The following is a 21,671-nucleotide window of genomic DNA, read 5'->3' as shown; positions in this document are numbered from 1 at the left end:
TTGAAGAATTTGCACTTTTCGGGTGAGAGCTTTAGACCAAATTCTTTCAGGCGGCTCAGAACTTGCATCAGCCGACGCTCATGCTCTTCAAGGGTTTCGGAAAAGATGATGACATCATCTATGAAGACCAACACTTCTCTTCTATTCAAGTCACCCATACAGCGCTCCATAAGCCGCTGAAATGTGCTGGGCGCGTTGGTAATCCCTGCGGCATGCGGTTAAACTCCCAAAACCAAGAGGGCATACAAACGCAGTCTTCTGTTTATCCGCTTCATCCATTTCAATCTGGTAATACCCAGACTTTAGATCCAGAACGGAAAACCACTTGGAACCGGTCAATACAGAGAACACTTCCTCTAGGTTTGGGAGAGCGTATGCGTCACGGATGGTCTGAGAGTTAAGCTGATATTCGTTAAACAAGGCCGATATTCGTTCTTTCCACTCAGAGGGCAAAGGGAGTCTCCAAAATCAAAAGGTATCTGGAGGCCTTTAGACTTTTCTGGTGTTTTAGAAACATCTCTTGCTAATGGCTTGTCCATTACCTGTTGGACAGCATGTAACTCCAAAATCACAATCTTGGGCGGGATGACAATATCAGACTGAGTTTCATTCTTGACCACCACAGGCAAGGAGAAGAAACGCTTCCCAGGTAATGTGTGCAATCCACTAGCAACTAATAACCCCCCTGGAAGAGGAGACCTTGTGGGATGACTGATAACAGTAAGTTTTTCTGCTGGAAGGCATTTCAGGCAAACAACCCCATCCAGAACAGCAGTATGCCCTGCCAACACAGTTTCAGGGACAGTCCCTTTTAATGTCACACATCCAAAGGTTTCAGCACATGACTGTTTATGTCTCACATCAGTGTCTTCAGCACTGCAGCATACCCATGATAACCTGGATTGGGGCTTACAGTCTCATTTGCACATAGTTGGAGTAAAGTGCATCGAGGGTATTTGTGCCAATGAGGACTTGTGGAACATTTATCAAATCTGGGACCACCAGTGCCAATGTGGTAACCTCAGCATCTGTTCCTAAGAACTCCTTAGGAAACTTTAGAGCTACGTCCACATACCCCAGGTAAGGCACAGACTGTCCATTTGCCCCTTCCACTTCCAGCAGAGACTCCAGAGATTGCAAAGGGTGATGAGACAGGTACTTTTGTAAAAGATAAAGGAATTGTGGTCACCTGGGAACCAGTATCTAAAAGGCAGTTCACTTGAATTTCATCAATGCAGATATGGGCAGTACATTTCATTCCGATTAGCCCTTGTGGCAGTTTGGGTTTAGGGCACTGATGTTTCATCTCAGTCTCTATATGCCCTGCTACAGAGACTGCCTGCTGTTTAACTGAGCAGTAATTGTTTGGTTCTTCAGATCCCACTGGGCTTGTTTTTCTCTTAACTGGCATTTCTTTTCATATACTTTAGAGGGATTGGGATCATTTTCACAATTGATGGCGAGGTGTCCATCCTCTCCACATCTAAAGCAATATCCAGGACGAGGACGGGAGGATGTCACAAAACCCCTTCTTTGCTGGTTATTTTCATCCTTCTCTGTCTGTCTATTCTGGAATTTCACTGAGGAGCCTTTGGAGGCAAATGTCTTCCCTGTCCGCTGTTGGGGGGTTTCAGGAGCTGTTAAGTGAGCCTTTAATTCTGCCACTTGTTTCTTTAACCCAGCTAACTCCTTAGATTCTGGGTTTCTTCTGGTCTTTCTTTTCAGAAATGCATGTTTTCATAGCATTTACTTGTGCTTGTAGTTCTCTTAGTTCTTTCTTTAGCTGTTTCATATCATCATTTTTCGGACTCTCAGGCTGACCTTTCTGGTAAGTTGAGGTTTGAATAGCAGCAACCTGTGCATGCAGTTCCGATATTTGAGCCCTAATGGTATCAACCTCTTCAGCTGCTACAACTGCATCACGAGAGCATGCTGACATTTGATGTGTTGCAATTCTCAGTTTGGAGGTGTTACTCTGTTTGTTTAGTCCAAAATGGCTACGCATTCTGTCCTCTTTTTGAGGCTTGCCGATCTTCCTCGGTGCGAATAGATACTACCAACTCTGCAAAGGAAGGTGGGTTGGTTTTTTTCTTCTCTAGCTGTAGGCTAGCAATTAATCCATTATCCCAACATCCACGGCAAAATTGTCTTATGAGACAACGACTTTGCTCACTTCCAGAAATGCCACCTCTCCTTACAGTTGTGCTCAGCATGACCTGTAGTCGGTGTAAATAACTGGAAGCCTTTTCTCCTGGGTTCTGTAGCATGGTCATAAATTTTGCCAATAGCTCGTCTCCATCCTCCACAGATCCATAGACAGATTCTAACAGTTCCAAGTATGCTAATGGTGAAGACTGGGGCTCATGTGTTTAATAACATCAGCTGCAGGAGGGAGCAGACTATCAATTATTCTCCTGGTTAAGTGACAAGTCCGAAATAGAAGGGTCATCCAGCAGAAATTGAACATTCGCCCGCCAAGTGTCAAAGTCTGGTTCATTCACTGGTCTAGGAACTTTCCCAGAGAAGGATTTAAGACGGAAAGAGGTAGGTTGTATTGCAGCAGTGTCATTTGTTCTGACAATGTGTTCAACTACAACTTTTTGCACGCTGGGTGGATCAATCATGTCCATAGTAAGATCTGTATGAGGTGATACTGTAACTTTGGGATTGCTAGTTCTACTATTAAATCTTTCCTTGGCCAGGTTTTGGGATTTCTTTGACTCAATTCCATTTATTGGGAAATTGTTTGATGACAGAGGGCTGCGTGATCTGTGGTCACTCTCTGTGATTTGTCCGGAGAAGACTGTCCGTCCAACGAGTTAGCTGTGCTATCACTCAATTGAGAGTCTGCTGCATCTGTGTCCTCAAATCTTTCGTCTGAATTAGGTGAGGGCTCTGTGAGAGAATGACCAGATTTCATCTTTTTTAACTCCTCCTGGAGTACTTCTTCAATTGACTTGCCACTAGCATTAGCAATAATCTGCAGTTCTTCCAAATACTCTTTTGCGCACTAGCTGCATGAGGGTAGACAGAGCTTAAGGCACGCACATTAAAAGTAGTATCTGGATTTAGCGTACTGACTATTATTACAGGAAGTAGAGGCTTTAATGTTTTCATGGCAGAGCTATAGGTGAATTCTATAATGCTATGACGATGGAATTCAGAGTTTGGGTCATCAATGAGAAAGTTACGGCTGATACTACCAAACCTCATAAGCCATGCTTCTAGGTCATGATCTGTTTCAGTTAATGTCAAACCTCCAGCTATTACAGCATTTGCGACATTTACCTTCTCTCTGATTATGACATCCATGTTTTAATATTTTGCTCAATGTATGATTTCAATAGAACTCAGATCTTTCACCTTTTCACCCTGCTGCAGGCCAATCTCTCTCCTGGCTGGCTCGCCACTTTTTTGTAACCCGTGATACGTAATGTAAGGTTTGGACCTACTCTGCTGATAGACCAGTTAGTGCAAAGGTTTGGTTCGTCCGAGGAGAGAGAGAGAGAATGTAGCAGAAGTGAACAAGTTATTTGAATGAAATTTTATTTTAGTGATCCCTTTAAACCAAATAAACAACACAGACTTATAATTAGGAAAATGAACAAATAAAACAAAGTATAATTTCTCTGAATGACGTACCCAAGTTTCACAAAAGCCTCAATGAACTGATAAAAAAACCTGAGGATTCAGAAATTCCGTCTCAATTGTCAATTAATTGATGGTAATCTCAGTCTTTAGTCTCCACTCCAGATCAGGACAAAGTGAACTGTGCAATTTCACTCCTACCAGTTGAAGGTGTGCAAGTTTAGTTTCTGTGTCTGTCCAACCGGTGAAATTCACGCAAAGGTTTCAAAGATTCTCGCTTAAAGAGGCTCGCCAGTCCAACTCCACACCGCAGTTATATGAAGAGTTGAGACAGTTCAAGAATAGTTCTCACTTCAGCCGATTCATCCAGGAAAGGAACTCACATGGAACAAGAGCAGAACAAAGGGAAGAAAACCTGGCCAAGGAACTAATATACATGTACACCAGGACAATTGCAGATGAACCCTGTTTCAGACGTCACTCTCAATTGCCTTCAGCTTCTCTGATCTTAATCTCTCTCATTTCGGTGCCTTGAATCTTCCGAAACTGCATCTCACATCTGCTCACATGAGAGGCTCACGAGGAAAAGGAACGATAGCGAATCCTCTGCTCTCTAAAAATTGCCGCGATCGCGGACCCCTATGACGTCATTCACCCGCGACCTCATTGCCGAAGTGAAAGAATGCGCTATTGGTCACAATTATAACTTTGATATTTTGTATATTTTTTCCCACAGTCATGTTTATGTTTTCGGTTCTTGTTTTTAAAAAAAACAACAACTATTATTTAATTAATATTATTGCTGAGTTAATGTACTAGTATGCACTTGTTTATGCATTAGTAATCTGGGTTACACTTCTCTTTCCTTTAGGTTAGTTAATGAATTTCAGCTTAATGGATGTGCGGAAGCTTTCAGCCATCTGCTCGTATCTGTGAATGACTGCGTTATCAGTTTCAGGCGTCTCCATATACAAATTTGAGATGAAGAACTCCTAAGATGAAAGCGCTGGATGTCGTCCAGTGTCATCAAAAGCCTCCTGGCCAAATGGCATTCCTGAAGATTCTTAATCCTCAGCACGGAATCCTCATTCAGGCCTGAAGAGACTCTATTAGCACTGGTGATGTGGGTCATGACCTGATCAGGCGCTTTTACTGCAATTCAATCTAGACCAGACCTGTCTCCAAACTCTTGGTTGTTAGCTATAATAGAAATAAAAAGTAAACTTCATCAAGTTTTGTTGATGGTTTTGAGCAGTGGGCTTGTGAAAGCGCCTTCTGCATGTTTTCGTGACAGTCACACAAAAGACAGTAACTGTCAGCTTTTTTGACATGAACGATGGCAATTACGTTGACAGGTTGTGCTAGCCTTAGAACTATTGACTTGACCAGAAACTGACAGCTGTCTACATGAAACAGAATACATGTCAGGTCAAACCAGCCAAAAGGAAAGTAAATTATCAGCATTTTCTCACCAAGACATTCAAGTGAAAAGGCTATTATGTGCCAGATAAAACTGTTCTTACTATAAAAGTGAAGAAATTCTTCAAATAACTGTAATGCTTTTTTGAATAGTGGAGTATCGTGTCAGTCAAATTTGGCTCTCAGGGTCAGCTTGCAGGGTTTAAAATGAGGAGTGAGCGTGTACCAGAAAAGAGAAAGCAAGTCGGGGGAGTTAAAAAAAAAGTTAAAAACCTAAAATTTTTTCAGGAAGACAGTCAGAGCCTTCCAGGCAAAAAGCCAACGATACCAAGGAAGGTGAAGGAAAAGGGGAAGGGGAAAGAAGATGAGGAAGATGAAGAGGCAAAAAAAGAGGAGAAATGGATGCACTGTAGATGTGGAAGTATAGGATGAATATTAAAGTGGAAGAGGAAAACAATAGGAAGTAAACATGGATGTGGAAGAAAGAAAAAAGAGGGTGCGGTAGTGGATTAGGAGGTTTTAGAATTGTTGAAGTGAGGAAGTGTAAGAAAAAGAGACAAGATTAAGACATCAGGGTCTGGCCTTAACGCTGAAGCTTCAAGATTAATCAAATCACATCATATCCCAGATGAGGTACATAACATTCAGCATATCATTAGAGGGACTAATGAAAAACAATAGTGTAAAAACACTAGATATTCAGTAAAATAAATATGTAGGCAAAAATAAAAGGCAAAATTTGTCTTGTATCTGTTTCCTGTCTAGGCCAAAGTTGGCATGAAAATGAATTAGAGAATAACGCCTGCAATAATAACATATTGGTTCCTTTTCAAAGTATGCAACATTTGGTAGAGCATTATGGAAAAACTCGTAAAACTCACTTCCATCAAGGTTATGGCAAAGAATGCTAGAAGAAATTCTAGAAATGCTTTTATACCCAAAGTCTCGTTAAGAATCGTAAAACCTTTCTGTCTCATAGAGCATTTAAAAAGCCTTAAAACAATCCCTGAAGACACTGTCGCAAGCCCTGTGGATTTGGAAAGTTTTGTGTATTTAACTCTGTGTGTGTGTGGAGACTCTGTGGATAGGGAAAGGGCAGACTAATTTAAAAGCGATTCAGCAGAAGTTGCCAAACCGCTGCGGGTGTCTGAAACTGATACCTTGTCTTGGTGGGGTGTATTGAGGGTCTGCGTTCTCTAAGGGCTTGCTTTGAAAGATTGAGAAGAGAGCTCGCCTCAATGTCTCTGCAGATGAGACACACAAAGACATACGATCCACAGCACAGCAGCCAAGATCTTTTGACTTCTATAAGCTCTCTGGCTCACCTCAGATACAACAGAACAGAAGATTCAGCAAAACAATGTCTGAGCGAAGGGGGTTTTGGAAACCGAACCATCTTGTTGAACCACCAACACCAATTTATTCACATAGTAAGCAGGCTAAAGTGAGTTTTAGACTTGTGATTTACTGCGTCAGAATGTTCTCCAAAAGGAAAAAAAGACACTAAATGTTAACCTTTAAACTGAAACAAATGGTTCATATAAACCATGCCTCCAAGTTCTCTGGTTTATAATGAATTACACTTTTTTATGTTGCTTGGCCTGCCAATTTTTACCAAAGCCCAAAAAATAAATGAATCTTAGTACTAACAAACAAAATCTGTGGTTCTGCCATGATTTTTGGACAGGGTACTACTTTGGACACTGGACAAGTAACACAGATTTTTGGACATAGTACTATAGTCACTATAGCACTGCTATTGATTTTTAGACATGTACTAAAGCAGCACCATGGTATTCTTGGAAGTACTTTGGAGTATCATGTGAATACCATTTCAGAATTACAGTATATATCAAAAACCATGGTACCTGATACCACTACTCTACTGTGCTCCAGATTTTTCATAAGAAACCACAACTGATCAAACTGCTGAGAATGTGTAAGATGATCTAGACTGTCATGAAATACCGAAGGACTTGGTGGTAAGCGTTTCATCTGGAGAAGTATCAAAAACCCAAGGGGAAACTAGTTTGCGCCAACAGTGGAACAAGCCAGCAGTCTGCCACTCTTGTATGGTTATCTTGTGTACACACTTTGGATGATGTCTCCTGAAAGTGCTTCTATACGCTCCATATGCTGGGATGATTTCCATCTCAACAAGTAATCCTTTGAGATTACCAACATGACACATGAAGTTAGGTCAGAGGTAGTAAATCTGGCAATAAATCCCAAGCTGCCACTGAGTCATGACTGACAAGCTTCATGGAATGGGAATGGGAGTCCTTGTGTTTCTTGGAAAGCACACATCACATAACAAACCACAAATCTTTTATTCACTGAGCAGCTTGTCTTTCTTGACCTTTCGTAGCTTTCTCAAAAAGTTGTAGATCTCTATTAGCGATACACATTTTCTTTACTGTATTTCCCAAGGCACACATTTACACAACTAACTGTCTGTATTTAATACCGGTCTCTTTGTTTTATGGTGTTTACAAACCCATGTTCATTGATTAGCGGTTCACACTAAAGTGCCTCACACAACAGCATGCCCTATTTAGGAGATTTGAGACACACACATACACATAAACGTAAAATCCGACAGCGACAAAGATTATTTTGACACTCGCACAGATGCATTGAAGAATTACATATTTTCAGTTAACCATGCGTGACGCACAGGCTGATAACAGACAGAACTAGCCGTATCCCTATTCTGTCATTGTTTACTTACCATGTTCCCTAGTGAAAAATAAATATACTAAAATGCATTTGTAAAAATACATTTCTTTTATGCTAAGCATACTACAAATACATTTACATGTGTATATACTCAATAAGTACTTTGCATGTGTTTCATGATATGTAAAAAAACTGGTTTGGAACAACATGAGGATGATTAAAGATAACTATTATACATTTTCAGATGAACTAAATATCTGATCATATCAGCCTCACGATAATAAATTATGAACACATTTAAAAAAGTAAAAAAAAAAGAACACTATTTTTTTTTTATGTTTGGAGCTGATAAAATATTTTTAAGTCTATTATTCCCCCCATGCTGCATTCATTTGTAAACAGTGGTGAAATATTTTAATTATATTGTGAAATATTACAATTTTAATACTCCACGGTTCAGTGTCACATAATTGAGAAATTCTAATAAGATGATTTAGACACTTTTTAACATTTGTGATTATATCCAATGTTTTTGTGCTCCTAAATTGTCTTGTGGAAATCGTAATACTTAAGATTTTAAGAATTTGGGATTTCAGGATTTTTTGATGGATAGAAAATTCTGTATTTAATAGTAAAGTTAATCCAGGAAGATTTGTCAGAATATTCAACACAAGGTACTACATAAATTCATATTCGTTTACATAAAAAAAAGTTTCACTACTCACCCAGCCAGCACAATGAAGAAGTCTAGCCGATTCCAGGTGTCTCCAAGGTAACATTTTTTCCCAAAGATTCCCAGTGCAACCATCTTGATTACCATCTCCACGGCAAAAAAGGCAAAGATGAAATCATCAAAGTCCTGAGGGGAGAAAGAAATATCCGAAGGGTTAGCAAAATCTTAAAATGCTGCACTGGCCAAATCAGAGTTTGCAAAAAAGAAAATTCTTCTCTTGATCAGAAGATATAACTTAACACACACTAATTTAAAGACAACTTATAAATAAAGAAATAAACCCTCCAAAGGCATATGCAGATGAATATTAAATTCCCACTTTGATGTCACAGCATAATGTGTGTGTGTGTGTGTGTGTGTGTGTGTGTCCATGTACTGAGGGGCTATAAGCCTTGACTCATCTTTACACAAAATCTCAGTAAGTCTGAGTGAGCACAAACAGTCAACTCACCCAAGTCTTTGCCTAGCTTATGTTAACAGAAAGTGTTACAGTACATATACAGGAAAAAGATCTTCAATATGGAGTTGTAATGAATATGCATAGATAATACAGCATTAAGATATAGAAAGATATATGTTATTCTCTGTAAAACTCCTCGGAAAAGACAAAATCATATTACATAAGGCAATTATGAGGAGCACAGTGTCAGTTTACTGAATATTCAGCTTATTGTTGAATAATGATTTGCTGATTAGAACTACATGCATGAAGGGAAATCCGCTAGACTAGTGACCTATTCGGACCTCCTAAAGACCACAGACCGGGGTCCTTGAGACATCGGCGGCCATACGATCTCAGAGACCGCCGTTTCCGCAAGGTCGACCGCCGGTGAAAGACACCTGGGCATTCTCAGCCAGCGAGGACATTAGTCAAAGCTCTTTAGCGAGGGATTCCCTCCAGCCAAAGCACTTACACCCTGACAATGCAGGGAATGTTAATTAAGCCGCAGTGAGGAGAGCATTTACTGTCGCGTTGGACATTATTCAGAGCCAAGCGCTAATGTATTACCTCATCCCTGATCTGCTTGTATTGTACATAGTGGACAGTACTTGCCAATTCAAAGTTAATGGTAACACACAACACATCCATAAACAATGCTGTCAGGATGAGGACGAGGGGAGAATCTGCGATCTTTCATTTTGCAGTAATGGTTTGGGGAAGAGACTGTTTGTTCGGACAGAAATAGATCTCATAAAACCAGGCCCTAATTATCTGCCCTAATGTGAGCATATGGTGAACACATAAAAACTAAATAAAAATAATTTAGCTATAAATAACACAAACATCTTCATACTGAAATCTGCCCTGCAGATTAACGCTGCTCAACATCAGTCACTATATTTGCTGCTCATAAAGCACATATTCTGCATGATTCTACATTTCTGATCTTACCTAATGTCTAATCTTAACAAATACCTTACTAACTTTTAATAATCATTAAATTAGGAGTCTATTGAGGCAAAAGTCATAGTTAATAGTTAATCAGGAGAACTGGACCTTAAAATAATAATCATCATAATTATTATTATTATTATTATTATTATTATTATTATTATTTATAAATATTTATTTATAAATTATTATTATTATTATTATTATTATTATTATTATTATTATTATTATTATTATTATTATGGCAGTGTAAGAATAAATTAACCTAAATTTAGTGATAACACTTTACTGGACTGATAAAACAAAAGCCGGCCACCAACTGGACCAAAACCCTCCCTGTTGTTGGTCCCTGCATTATTGACCAATCTTGACCTTAATATTTCATGAGAGATGGATGTATCTTATAAGTATCATACAGGTATGAAAAACCAACAACTGTCAAATAGCACATTTTTTTAATATATGTTTTGTTCACAGTGCATGTAGTGCTTCTGGCTCACACAGCTGCGTGCGTGTGAGTATAAATCTCTAAGGGCCTTTCTACGGTTCAACAGCTCCCTCCAAAGATAAACGACGCAGAGAAGGGGAACCCCTCGACAAAACACTCAGAGTCTCCACACAGCCAGAAAGCAGAGCTCAGGGGTTAAATATTCTCTACAGCGCTTTCCTCCCTCTCCCTTTCTCTCTCCCTTTCCCTCTCTCTCTCTCTCACACACACACACCCTACACACTATATGAATATCTTCCTCTTTATACTTCCCTGTCTCTCATCTCCTTTGTTTCAGAGAGCCTCTTCCCATATTCCTCCTCCCCTCCTTTTTCTCACCACATCTCATCCACCCATTTCTATTTAATACATGTCATCTTTCTCTTTCATATTTCTGGGGAAGCATTCAAAAATAGCTCGGAGAAAGAGTCAGTCTCATCCGCGCGTGTGGAAGCGAGGGTGTTTGCGCGTGTGCGGTGATCTTTTGGCACTGAATAAATCTTCTCATGGTGTCCTCTTTGTTGTACAAATAGCTGAGTGGTGTATTGTCTGCGCTGTGGGTAGGTTATTCTAGTGCAACTGATGGCCTTTCCTCGGAGAAAACAATTCTTTAAATCCAGAACTTCTTCAGACCATCCGTCCACCCCCACAAATGCACACACTCACACACACAAAGAGAGGAGGAAGCTGCAATACACATTCGCTGAGGATAAACAAAAATATCTTCTGTCTTCTTCTTACTAATTCATCTAATTCATGTGTGCGGAGAGCGGTTGCTATGCCGATGACATCATAGAGTCTAGAAGGAAAGTGAAGAGACGTGTACAATGCAGCAGGAAAACACCAATCATCACACTACCATAAATCAACACAATAATGCACATTTAGTCTCTGATATTTGTCCTACATTGACATCTGTTGATGAAATATGCTGCTTTCACTAAACATTTAAAGAGATAGTTTACCCTAAAATGAAAATTCTGTCATCTTTTGCTTACCCTGATGTCAGTCCAAGTCTGTATGATTTTTTTTGTGAGTCAAACACAAAATAAGATGTTCGTGCTGCAATTTTGTATACAGTGAAATTAAATGGTGACCACAAGGCCAAATAACAATGATAAAGGCACCATAAAAATATTATAAAAGTGACTCATATGATTCAATCCACATTATTCAAACGCCTTCAGAAACCCAACGAAAACTTGAACAGATGTACTTTCCCCTTTTAGCTCTCAAATCTCATTAGCATGATATTAAAGGGGTGACATGATGCGATTTCAAATGTTCCTTTCTCTTTAAAGCGTTACAAGCTCTTGGTGCATAAAAAAACAAAACAGATATTCTTTATAAAAGTTTTGACTTGTTTAAACAGCTTGTTTAAACACGCCCCCACTTTGTGACATCACAAAGTGTTTACGCAAAGAAAGCTATTCTAGCTGTAGTGTTGCTGCTGCACCATGTGCTGGACGCACTGTGTGTAGTTGTGAAAGTGTAACTCCTTCTTTGTGTTTCCAAAAGAAATCAGTGGTTATTGTGTGTTGATGCAGTTATTGCTATAGTTATCTTTATAGTTATTGTAAACAACAGATGTGTTTGTTGGATGTTGTCGAGTTAGTGTGTTACACATGTTCATCTGTTGCCTTTGATTTGGCGACTGAGTAGATAGAGTAGGTTCACACAGCATTTGTTAGTTTACGAAATGTCTGAGAAGTGACGTATTGTACTGTAATGTAGTGATTTGTCTACTAGTTCGCCACCTGTCAGTGACAAATATTATTTTTTGTAGTTTACACAGATGATATTGTGACGGGAGGAGCCAACGACAGACACAGTGGGCGTGGCGTCAGGCCTCGGAGAGGCTTTTTATTGACAAAATAATAATACAAAATAAAGTGTCCAAGGGGAAAGTGTCCAAATAAAGGGGGGTCTGTGTCCTCGTCGTGCTCCGGGTAACGTGCAGGTTGAGGCCGTGTTCCAGGGGAAGGGGTCCAGGTAAGGGGCGGAGTCCGGCGGTCGCACGCGCTCCCCTTTTTCTGGCCCGGGGCGCGAGGGGCGGCGGCTTCTTCCGCGGCGTCTCCGTCGTTTCTTTGCTCCGGCGGCAGAGTGGGATGAGCTGTGTGCTCACAGCCTGGACTACGGGGGTCCCACGACGCACTTCTCGGACGGCGGGGTGAGGTCCATCGCGCACCCTTCCTGGACCCACGAGGACACCAGCGTGCATGCACGGGGGAAGAGACCGGTCTCCCGAGGAGAGGCGCGTTCGGTATTTAACGGCGACGGTAACGAGGCTAACTCACTTCAGGTGTGCCTCGTCACACGCCGCCAGACCTGAACAATACCCGCCCCTCCTCTCGAACACACCCACTCCCGTCGGGAGCCTGGTGAAGGGCGGCGAATAAAGGACGGGGTGATGGTGACAATAAAGAGGAGGGGCAGCCGACTCGTCACAATATCTACTTTTTTAAAACTTGCACTTTGAATACTGTTTTCAAAAGTTTGTATTTTCCAAAACAATGTAGTTATGTGAATAAACTGCAAAAGTGCATAAGTTGCATAAGGTTTTTAGTTAATGACCCTATCATTAAGCTATCATAAAGCTTCACCATAGTGCTTTTTATCCTTCCTGGAGCTTGACAGCCCATGGTCACCATTTAGTTAAAAGTAAATCTCCATCTCCATGAAGGAAATACAGCCAAACACTGAAAATATGAGGGTAAATGATGACAAACATTCTATGATTTCTAAAGATGTTGTCCACGCACTCCAGTGTTGCCAAGAATTGGGTTACTTTCTGTGGGATGTTTTTCATGTCCGCAGGTTGAAGCCGAACCAAATAACATGATATTTAGCCACTGGAATGCAATATTTATTAGGGTAACACCTGCCAAAAAAAAAGTTTTACCCCACAGGAATGACATTTTTTTGTGAATCCCGCCTGAAAAGCAATTGGACTAGTTTTGAGTAGCAATTGGGCAGGTTGTGTTGTGAAAACCTGACAACCCTGATGCACAATTAATAATAAAGTTTCTTTATTAGCATCAATTCTTCCATAAAGAACCTTTACCATCCCTGAAACCTTTATATTCCACAAAAGTTTCGTTAGAGTAAAAAAATGGTTCTTTAGATTATTAAAAATTTTCTTAACATTAAGGAAAATGGTTCTTTTAGGAACTGTTCACTGAATGGTAACCAAAACTGGTCCGTCTATGGCTTTGCTGTGAAAACCCCTACTGGAACCTTTATTTTTAAGAGTGCAAAGCACATTTGACTAACGGATACAATGTGAAAAAGAAACTACAACCTCAAAGTTTTCTTTTACACCCATTACATTATTGCCACTTGTTAGCAATAAACCGCAAGTGTCATTATTTGAATTACTTCAAGGCAAATGGGAATCCCAGCGAAACAGCTGACAAAAAGAACAACATATGCTCAATTTACCTGGAGAGAATGTTAAGAAAACCAAGCCAAAACAGATCATACTGTACTGTAAGAGTTATGTAGTTCAAACCATGCATAAGAATTTCATCATCCACACAAACATACTTACAGGGAGCAATAAAAAGGGAGAGAAAATAAAGATATGGCAAAAGAATAATAGTCGATTCTATCGGTACTGTTAAACTCACAGTGAGCTCTCCACATCACAGTACTTGATGCTTGACTATCCTCTTAAATATGATACTACTCATTTTCTGCCCTAGAAACCACTTATCTACACCCTCTACTCAACTAAAGCTTGCGTAATAACACACACACGAGCATCCTAATGCAGGAATTCTGTGCTTAAAGGATAGGTTCACCTACAAATGAAACATTTGGCATCATTTACTCAAACTCATGTTGCACAACATATTGCACTCATATTTCTTTTGTGAAACGCAAAAGACGTTTTAAAGACTTTTTCGTACATGCAATGAAATCCAGTGGGGTCCAAAACAAAACTGGACTGAACTAACTGGAACTCACTGGAAGACGACAACTTTTTTTTCATCTTTTGTGTTTTACAGAGGAAAATCACACGTTTAGAATGATATGTAGTGACAGAAAATAAAAATAATTCCAAAAGAAATGAGGAATGCCTGCAGAGTCAAAAAAAAAAAAGAAATGATAATGTGTTGTGTGGGCAGAAGAGAAGGGGCACAGAGAGAAAGAGAGAGACGGCAGGCATGCTCCCCAGCTTTATTGTATTTCCCTGAATTCCATTATTCCACCAAAGGCGTTCTTTCGGAGCTCATGCCGAGGGCTAACCTGAGTCACGTCAGCTATGGAGCCCAGGCGTGTCTCCCTGACAGTGATGGAAGCTGATTTTATGTCTTTGTAAATTTCCTGATGACCAGGTTTGCAATCTTATTTCTGGCAAAGCACACTAATTTCCATATGGCAAGAGAGAGAGTGATCTGATAGAGCAGTTGGAGAAGATAATCGCTGTAAATTCTCAGATTTATTTGAGATGAGAAGCAGGGAGGGGAACGCACAAAAACTTGCGTTTAGCTGCGCTATGGGTTTCAATTACTATCATTCAGAAAAATGCAAGTTTACAGAATAATAATCAAACAAAGAAATTGATCTGCTCACATTAAATCCCAATGAAAACTTGGCATTGTCAATGGAAAGAAAGCAATCTCACCCAGGCATGGTGGAGAGTAAAAGATGATGGTTCCAGGAAACTCACAGCAAGAAAGCGCCTCTAAATCCCATTTCAACTTTAACACTGTAAATGTGTACCATGGGTATTCCAAAATACAGTACATTTCTACAATATATATACATCAGCTGTATTACCATGACCAAACTAACCATATCCATACTTCAATATTACGCTAAATTATTTTAGTGTAAATGCAATTTTATTCTCATATCATTATATATAGTGAAAAATTCATATTCAGCAATATGGGGCAGGTAAGATTGTTTGTTCATTTAAAAAATGCAGTAAAAACAGAAAAATTGTGAAATGTCTGTACAATTTAAAATAACTATTTTCTATTTTGTTATACTTTAAATTTGTATTTATTCTTGAGATGGAAAAGCTGGATTTGCTCCTTCATGTCTTCATGGTCCCAATGATTCAGCAATCATTCAAACAGTAGTGCTGCTCAATATTTGTTTATTTTTAATAAATAAAATGTCAAAAACTAGTTTTTTTATTAACTTAGAATCATATGTACATTAGAGAGAAGGGAGTGTGTCCACCTGGTATTTATCACGTCATGGGGACCAAATGTCCCCACAAGGATAGGAATACCATGTGGGGACATTTTTCAGGTCCCCATGAGGAAACAAGCTTATGAAACATACAGAATAAAATGTTTTGAAAATCTAACAATGCAAGTAGTTTCCTGTAAGGGGTAGGTTTAAGTGTAGGGTTGATGTAGAACAATAACACATACATATGTGTGTGTGTGTTTTCTATGACTATATAATGTGCACTTATTGGGTGTTATGTCAAAAAATATGTCAATATTGATTTTAAAATGCAGTCTGCAGACATGGCACTGAACAATAGTTACATGATTTATGTGATAGTTTGCCTTTGAACGGAATATTATAATCACGTCTCACCGGCACTCTGTACAGTGAACTTGACCCACTGTCACAATGTAAAGATCACAGATTAGTATCATTCATTACAGCAACCATTAGCTTAATAACTCAGAAATAAGAGGCGATTCACCTCATGTCACAATCAGTCACATTGTATTCTGAAGTGCCTGATTACAATGGCTGCCTGGATGAGTGGCTTTGAAGTCATGTTTTAAGCACTTCATTTAATGTGGTTTAATCCTCTCTAGGGCCAAGCCATTTCAGGCTCATTTGTTTTTATATAGTCCTCCAAACGCTTATGACACCCCCATAGCATTAAAGGGATCACATGGAGAAGAAGAGAGCTTGAAAGTGTTATATAACTTTTAAGAGCCAGAAAAAAAGTTTTGTGAATTTATCATTTTCTTCACTTCGTGATGGTATATGGAGCATAAAATGCATCTGACAAAACTAAAGTTTTGTGTTGTTGTTGTTTTTCATGTAGGGTTTTTTTTAAGATATCAGGGGAAAATGAAGATGAGACACTACAGACAAAATGCAAATTTTCACACAAATCAGAACTGGTTCATAAATCAGTTAATAGACACAACTATTTAGAATATTGGATGATATATCACTGAAACAGTTCTGTTTTGTGTGAAAATTCACATTTTGTCTGTAGTGTCTCATCTTCATTTTACCCTGATAATAATACCATGTATTATTGTTGTTATTATTGTTATTAATATTATTTTTATTATTATTATTATTATTATTATTATTTCTATTATTGTCTAAAACAGTACATTTCAATTTCTAAGCTAATATATGCTTTATATTAGTATTAATAATATTTTAGGCGACCGTTTATTTAGGCGACCATTATTTTAGAATCTTTAGCCTTATTGTTTCCATGGAGATGAGTCATACTTGTCATATGAGGCACCGCAGTCACAATAGCGCAATATGACACATGGATTGTTTTTATTTAGGTTTTTTTTGTTATTATTAATATTCACAAAAATACTCTAGATATATTATGTAATATCTAATATTCTGATTCTGAAATTTGGTAGTTTAAACACTTTTATAATGACCGTGTTAGTTGATCTACGATGGTCGATGGGCGCCACCATTTTAGTTCGCTCTGAATCACGTAAGGTCATCCTCTCCTCCCAAAACACATTAAAGTAAGTCTCCGGTAAACTGGGAGAAGAGCAGAGTAAACCTTATAGTTACCTACACAACCTGTTTATGCTATTAATAAAACATGTCGTCGGATTATTTTTTTCAAGGATTATTAAAGCAGTTTCTATAGACATCAGGGTGTATTTTACAAACTATTATTGCATGGTTTTGTTAGCAAAGTAACCTAAAATAAGCATTTTATGGTTGAACGCACTGAATATTTGTGATATGACAAGCGCTCAGAGTGTCCAATCTGGCTTCGCGCCAGCCAAAGAGAGAAAGCAGATTTGAATCCAGCAGTTGATCACGTGATACATTAACAAGTTCTAATCACACCGGTGTGATCGTACACTTCAGGGCCAAGCCAAGACGCACTAAAGGGTTAACAACTACCTTACTAACTATCTAAAAGCAGCAAATGACAAATTTATTTAGGAATAAAGCGTGGTTAATAGTTAACAAGTGTTACCTATTCTAAAGTGTTACAGAAAAACAACACTTAATTGAAAAGGAAAAAAATTTTAACATTACAACTGTATGTACTGTCATTTTAAATCAAAACAGTGCAGTCTAGCTGAATTTCTGATTGCCACTTTCTTTAAAAAGAAGGGGAAAAAAAGCCCTCCACCAATGTCCCTGATATTTATATTTATTTGAGATATCAATGTCCTCTATGGAGGACAAAAGTGAATTGTTGCTAGGTCAGAGATGATAAAAGACAACATCCACAGCAGAACATCCAAAGCTGAAAAGAGAGGACAGCTCTCTGAAATCCTTTGGGGCAAAACACTCATCTCTTAAACAAAGCAAAAGGAATTTAGCAGATTGAAATCAAAGTCCCTGAGCCATGTTCCCAAGTCAATGTTAAACCAAAGCACTGTCTTTCCTGTTATAATCTGCTCTGAATTACAGGCGAGGATCTCTTTGTTGCCTATCACCACATGTGGTTTTGGGCATTCCTGTGTCTCTTGGAAGTCATTCAACACAACATGCTTCAGGATATCTAGAAAAACCCAGCACTCCACAAGAGACGACGACAAACGCCTCAAAATAACCTCCCTTTTCTCAGTTGTAACAGTCGTTGGATTTCATTTTAACACTGAGTTCACTTCAAGTCTGTGTCCAATTACATCTTAATTTGTTTACCATCTGTTCTTTGATCTATTTAAAGTACTTCGGGTTACGAAAGGTGGTGTATTCTAGGTATGAGACTTACCTCCAGTATCTTGCATCGCTCTGAGTCACAGTGGCTGTCCTCACAAGGGTGAAACATTCCCAGAGTAACGCAGTTCAGCAGGATTACCAACATGCTGGCCCTCTCGAACCATGTGGGAAGCAGAAGTTAAGGAAGAGTACATCGAAAATACATGCAGTCAGAGAAAAATAGCAAACGACTTGTTCAGAATATAAATAAATGACATTAGTGCAGCATATGCAGAATACAAAAAAAAGCATTCTGAAACTATTTTCATTTAGAAATGTAAATTTCAGCAAGAAACAAGCTGAAATAAACATTATTTCAAAATACCTTAATATCAAAAAATCATTTTTACAGTGTATATACCACATCCAAGCTAGCGATAAAGATTTTAGAGTAACTAATGCTAAGTATTATAATCTGATTTGGAGAAGAAAACAAAGTGAAGTTGTAATAAATGATCGCGTTATTGTTAGCGGATCACATAATTTAGTTATCGCAGCTTTAACAAATAACATTTCAAGGGCTAAAATAGCTTTCTCTGTCACGAAAACGAGGTCAGTCCAGCTAAACGTGTTACAAGGCCAACGGTGCTTCTGCCGTAATGTTCGTCATTATTTGTCTTGATTTACTTGCGAAGGATAAATGACCCAGAGTTCCTTCACCCTTTTAGCTCGCCATCAGTAATTGATCACGGGGTGGGAAAATGTGTGGCTGGTCCCTCAGATGCCACGCATCCATCCAGGGGTCGAGCTCGCGCATTTACATCTAAATTAAATACAGGAATGCTAATGCCTATACGGGGTGCCGTCTGAGCAAAGTGGCACCAGACAGAAACCAGCTCATTTTTCACAATTACTGCCAGCGGAGAGCCCAAGGGGACACAATTAAATCCGCCAAAACAAAATAAGATGATGTGCCATCAAACAGGAAAGTTTCCAGCCAGGAGAAACTCTGATTATGGTCAACAATAAAACTATAGATTGTCCGATGACATTATAAAGAATTACGCAACACTTGGACAACGCTCGGTGGATTTAAAGTGGGATTCAGGCTTTTTATATGATCGCGCTTTCACAGTGGCATCGTGAATTAGTGCTGTGTACGGATATATGAGAAGCCATAAACCTTAATAATGTAACTCTCGGCACATTCTGTGTTGGCTGAAATGATTTCTGGTGTAAAGTCTCAACACTGGTGTTCCGGTATTTTACAGTTCTTGACCATAATGAACGTCTCCAGTTGCATAAAGGGGCTCGGGCTATAATGTATTCTGCATGAATAATGTAAACAGACAGAATGTGTCTTCTTCCTCCAGAAAGGCGGAAGACTAATTACAAGCTGCTAAGTTCTCTCAGGCGTCATTGATCTATATACACTGAACCAGAGGCATGAACTGACAGTAGTGAACTACGTGAGGAAAACGACTCCGCTAATAAGCCAAATATTAAGCAGCACAACTGTGTTCAAAACTGATTAAAAAGATTTAAGATTTAAAAAATATAAACGCAATTAATATATATATATATATATATATATATATATATATATATATATATATATGTATATATATATATATATATATATATATATATATATATATATATATATATATATGTGTATGTGTCTGTGTGAATATACATAATAAATATACACTAAACACAATATATTATGTAAATAAGAGCTTTTCTTTTGGATCTGATTAATCGTGATTAATCGTGATTAATTGTTTAACAACACTAGAATTATATATTAGTATATTAGAATTATTTTAAAAAATTCAGCTTTGCCATCACATAAATAAATAATATTTCTCAATATTACTCTTCTCACTGTTATATATATATATATATATATATATATATATATATATATATATATATATAGTATATATATTGTTTGTTTGTTTGTTTTTTTTGTAGCTACTAAAAAGAGTTTGGTAGCTACAAACAATTGTGCAAGATTTCTGCAATTCAAATTATTTATATTATTCCTCACACTATGCAGTATTGCATATACTTATTTTTGCATAATGTTTGATTTTGCATAATGTCTGACCAGTGGCAATGAGTTTCAAGGGTTTTATTTCACTTTTCAATCGCTCTGCTTGCATAATAAAATAATTACGAATCATTGCTACATGTTCATTTATTTACTCAGTGAACAGGGACTCTGGTCTTGCTGTCGGGGGTTTATTCTGTGATAATGACTGGCTGACTGCTTCCATCTCTATATAGAAAACTCCCATAGAAACCTATGCAAAGATTGAGATAATAAGGAAGTTGCCAGGTGCATTTCAGTGAAAACAACCTACCCACCACATGACACATTATCCAGCAAGTTGTCAAAAGCTCTACCTAAAGTTGTCTACTTATATGCCTTTTTTTTTTTAAATCTACAGCAACCAAAACAATATTCGCACCAAGAAAAACAGCGGTAGAGCCTTTGGCAACTCAGAAATGCCCGCAGGATTAAAAGGGTTAATGAATGTAGCAAGTCACAGACACTGCAAATGTTTCCCTTGCCAGCAAGCAGTAATAAAAGACGAAATGGAGAGCGTCCCGTGGACAGTAATATCCACACAAACCCCTATAAACTATAAATGAGAACACTGGAACATGTGCTTATAAATTATTTCATAAAGTGTGGCTTTAATTTGGAAAAACAAAGCAGTGAACTCACAAAACAGCCAGAATCTGAGCTTAGAAATGCTGTGTGATCCTTAACGGGTATCTCTATGCTTCTGAAAGCTTCTCAGTGGGCCGTGGCACACATACAGATGCACACAGAACATCCCTCCCCACATCTGCACCGCTTCACCGTGAGCAGACACGCGTTTTCTCTCACGTGGACCCCCTTCAACCATCGCTGGAGGAGTGTAGGTGGGTTTCACTCACAGGCAGCGGTGAGATCAAAACCTCATCAACTCTTTATGTTGTGTTTATGTGAAGCCCAATTCCCACATGAGGCTCCCTTCATGCTCTGAAAAACCTCACTTTCACTCTTCTGACAGGCTGGAAAAAAGTAACAAGGCATAAATATATGGCGTGTGTATGTTTGTGTGCGCAGTTTTTCCAGGTCGATTTTGCAGACTAATGCTAGCAAACACACCTGAAAGAGTGACAGTGGTGGGCTGAATAAGCAACACGCTCAGATTCGTTAAGCTCCAGCGCTCGGGTATAAACTTATCTTATGCTAAGTAATGCATAAATGAGGGGGCGTCCCGTATATGCTGGATGCAGAACTATCGGGACATTTTGTGGCAAGGACATGCAATGATAATGAAGCTAGCTAAATAATAAAGCCACATGCATCTCCTAGAAATGCACTGGTCTGAAGAGACAAACATAGTATTTTCATATGACCATCTGTTCATTCATTTCCAATCTCTAACTCTTCTAACATTTCTATCCTTCTAGTCTAAATGTGTGCATGTAGGCGCTTTAAATGTTTAGTGGCC

The 21,671-nt window shown here is 38.7% G+C and overlaps 1 protein-coding gene across 11 annotated transcripts in view; it reads right to left on the bottom strand.

Annotated features, from left to right (window-relative positions):
• cacna1g (calcium channel, voltage-dependent, T type, alpha 1G subunit) overlaps window positions 1-21,671 on the bottom strand; it is a 186,896-nt gene that overhangs the window by 99,998 nt on the left and 65,227 nt on the right. For all 11 annotated transcript variants that reach the window (XM_043253658.1, XM_043253657.1, XM_043253663.1 and 8 more), the window contains exons 3-4: window positions 18,230-18,341; window positions 8,412-8,545 (exon numbers count right to left, since the gene is read on the bottom strand). In XM_043253658.1, coding sequence (XP_043109593.1) covers window positions 8,412-8,545; window positions 18,230-18,341 — 246 coding nt within the window. The remainder of the gene's footprint in view (window positions 1-8,411; window positions 8,546-18,229; window positions 18,342-21,671) is intronic.

This window comes from Puntigrus tetrazona, chromosome 12 (genome assembly GCF_018831695.1).
Source record: "Puntigrus tetrazona isolate hp1 chromosome 12, ASM1883169v1, whole genome shotgun sequence".
Taxonomy (NCBI): Eukaryota; Metazoa; Chordata; class Actinopteri; order Cypriniformes; family Cyprinidae; genus Puntigrus; species Puntigrus tetrazona.
The sequence above is the reverse complement of the archived record's forward strand: the minus strand, read 5'-3'. Positions and strand labels throughout refer to the sequence as shown.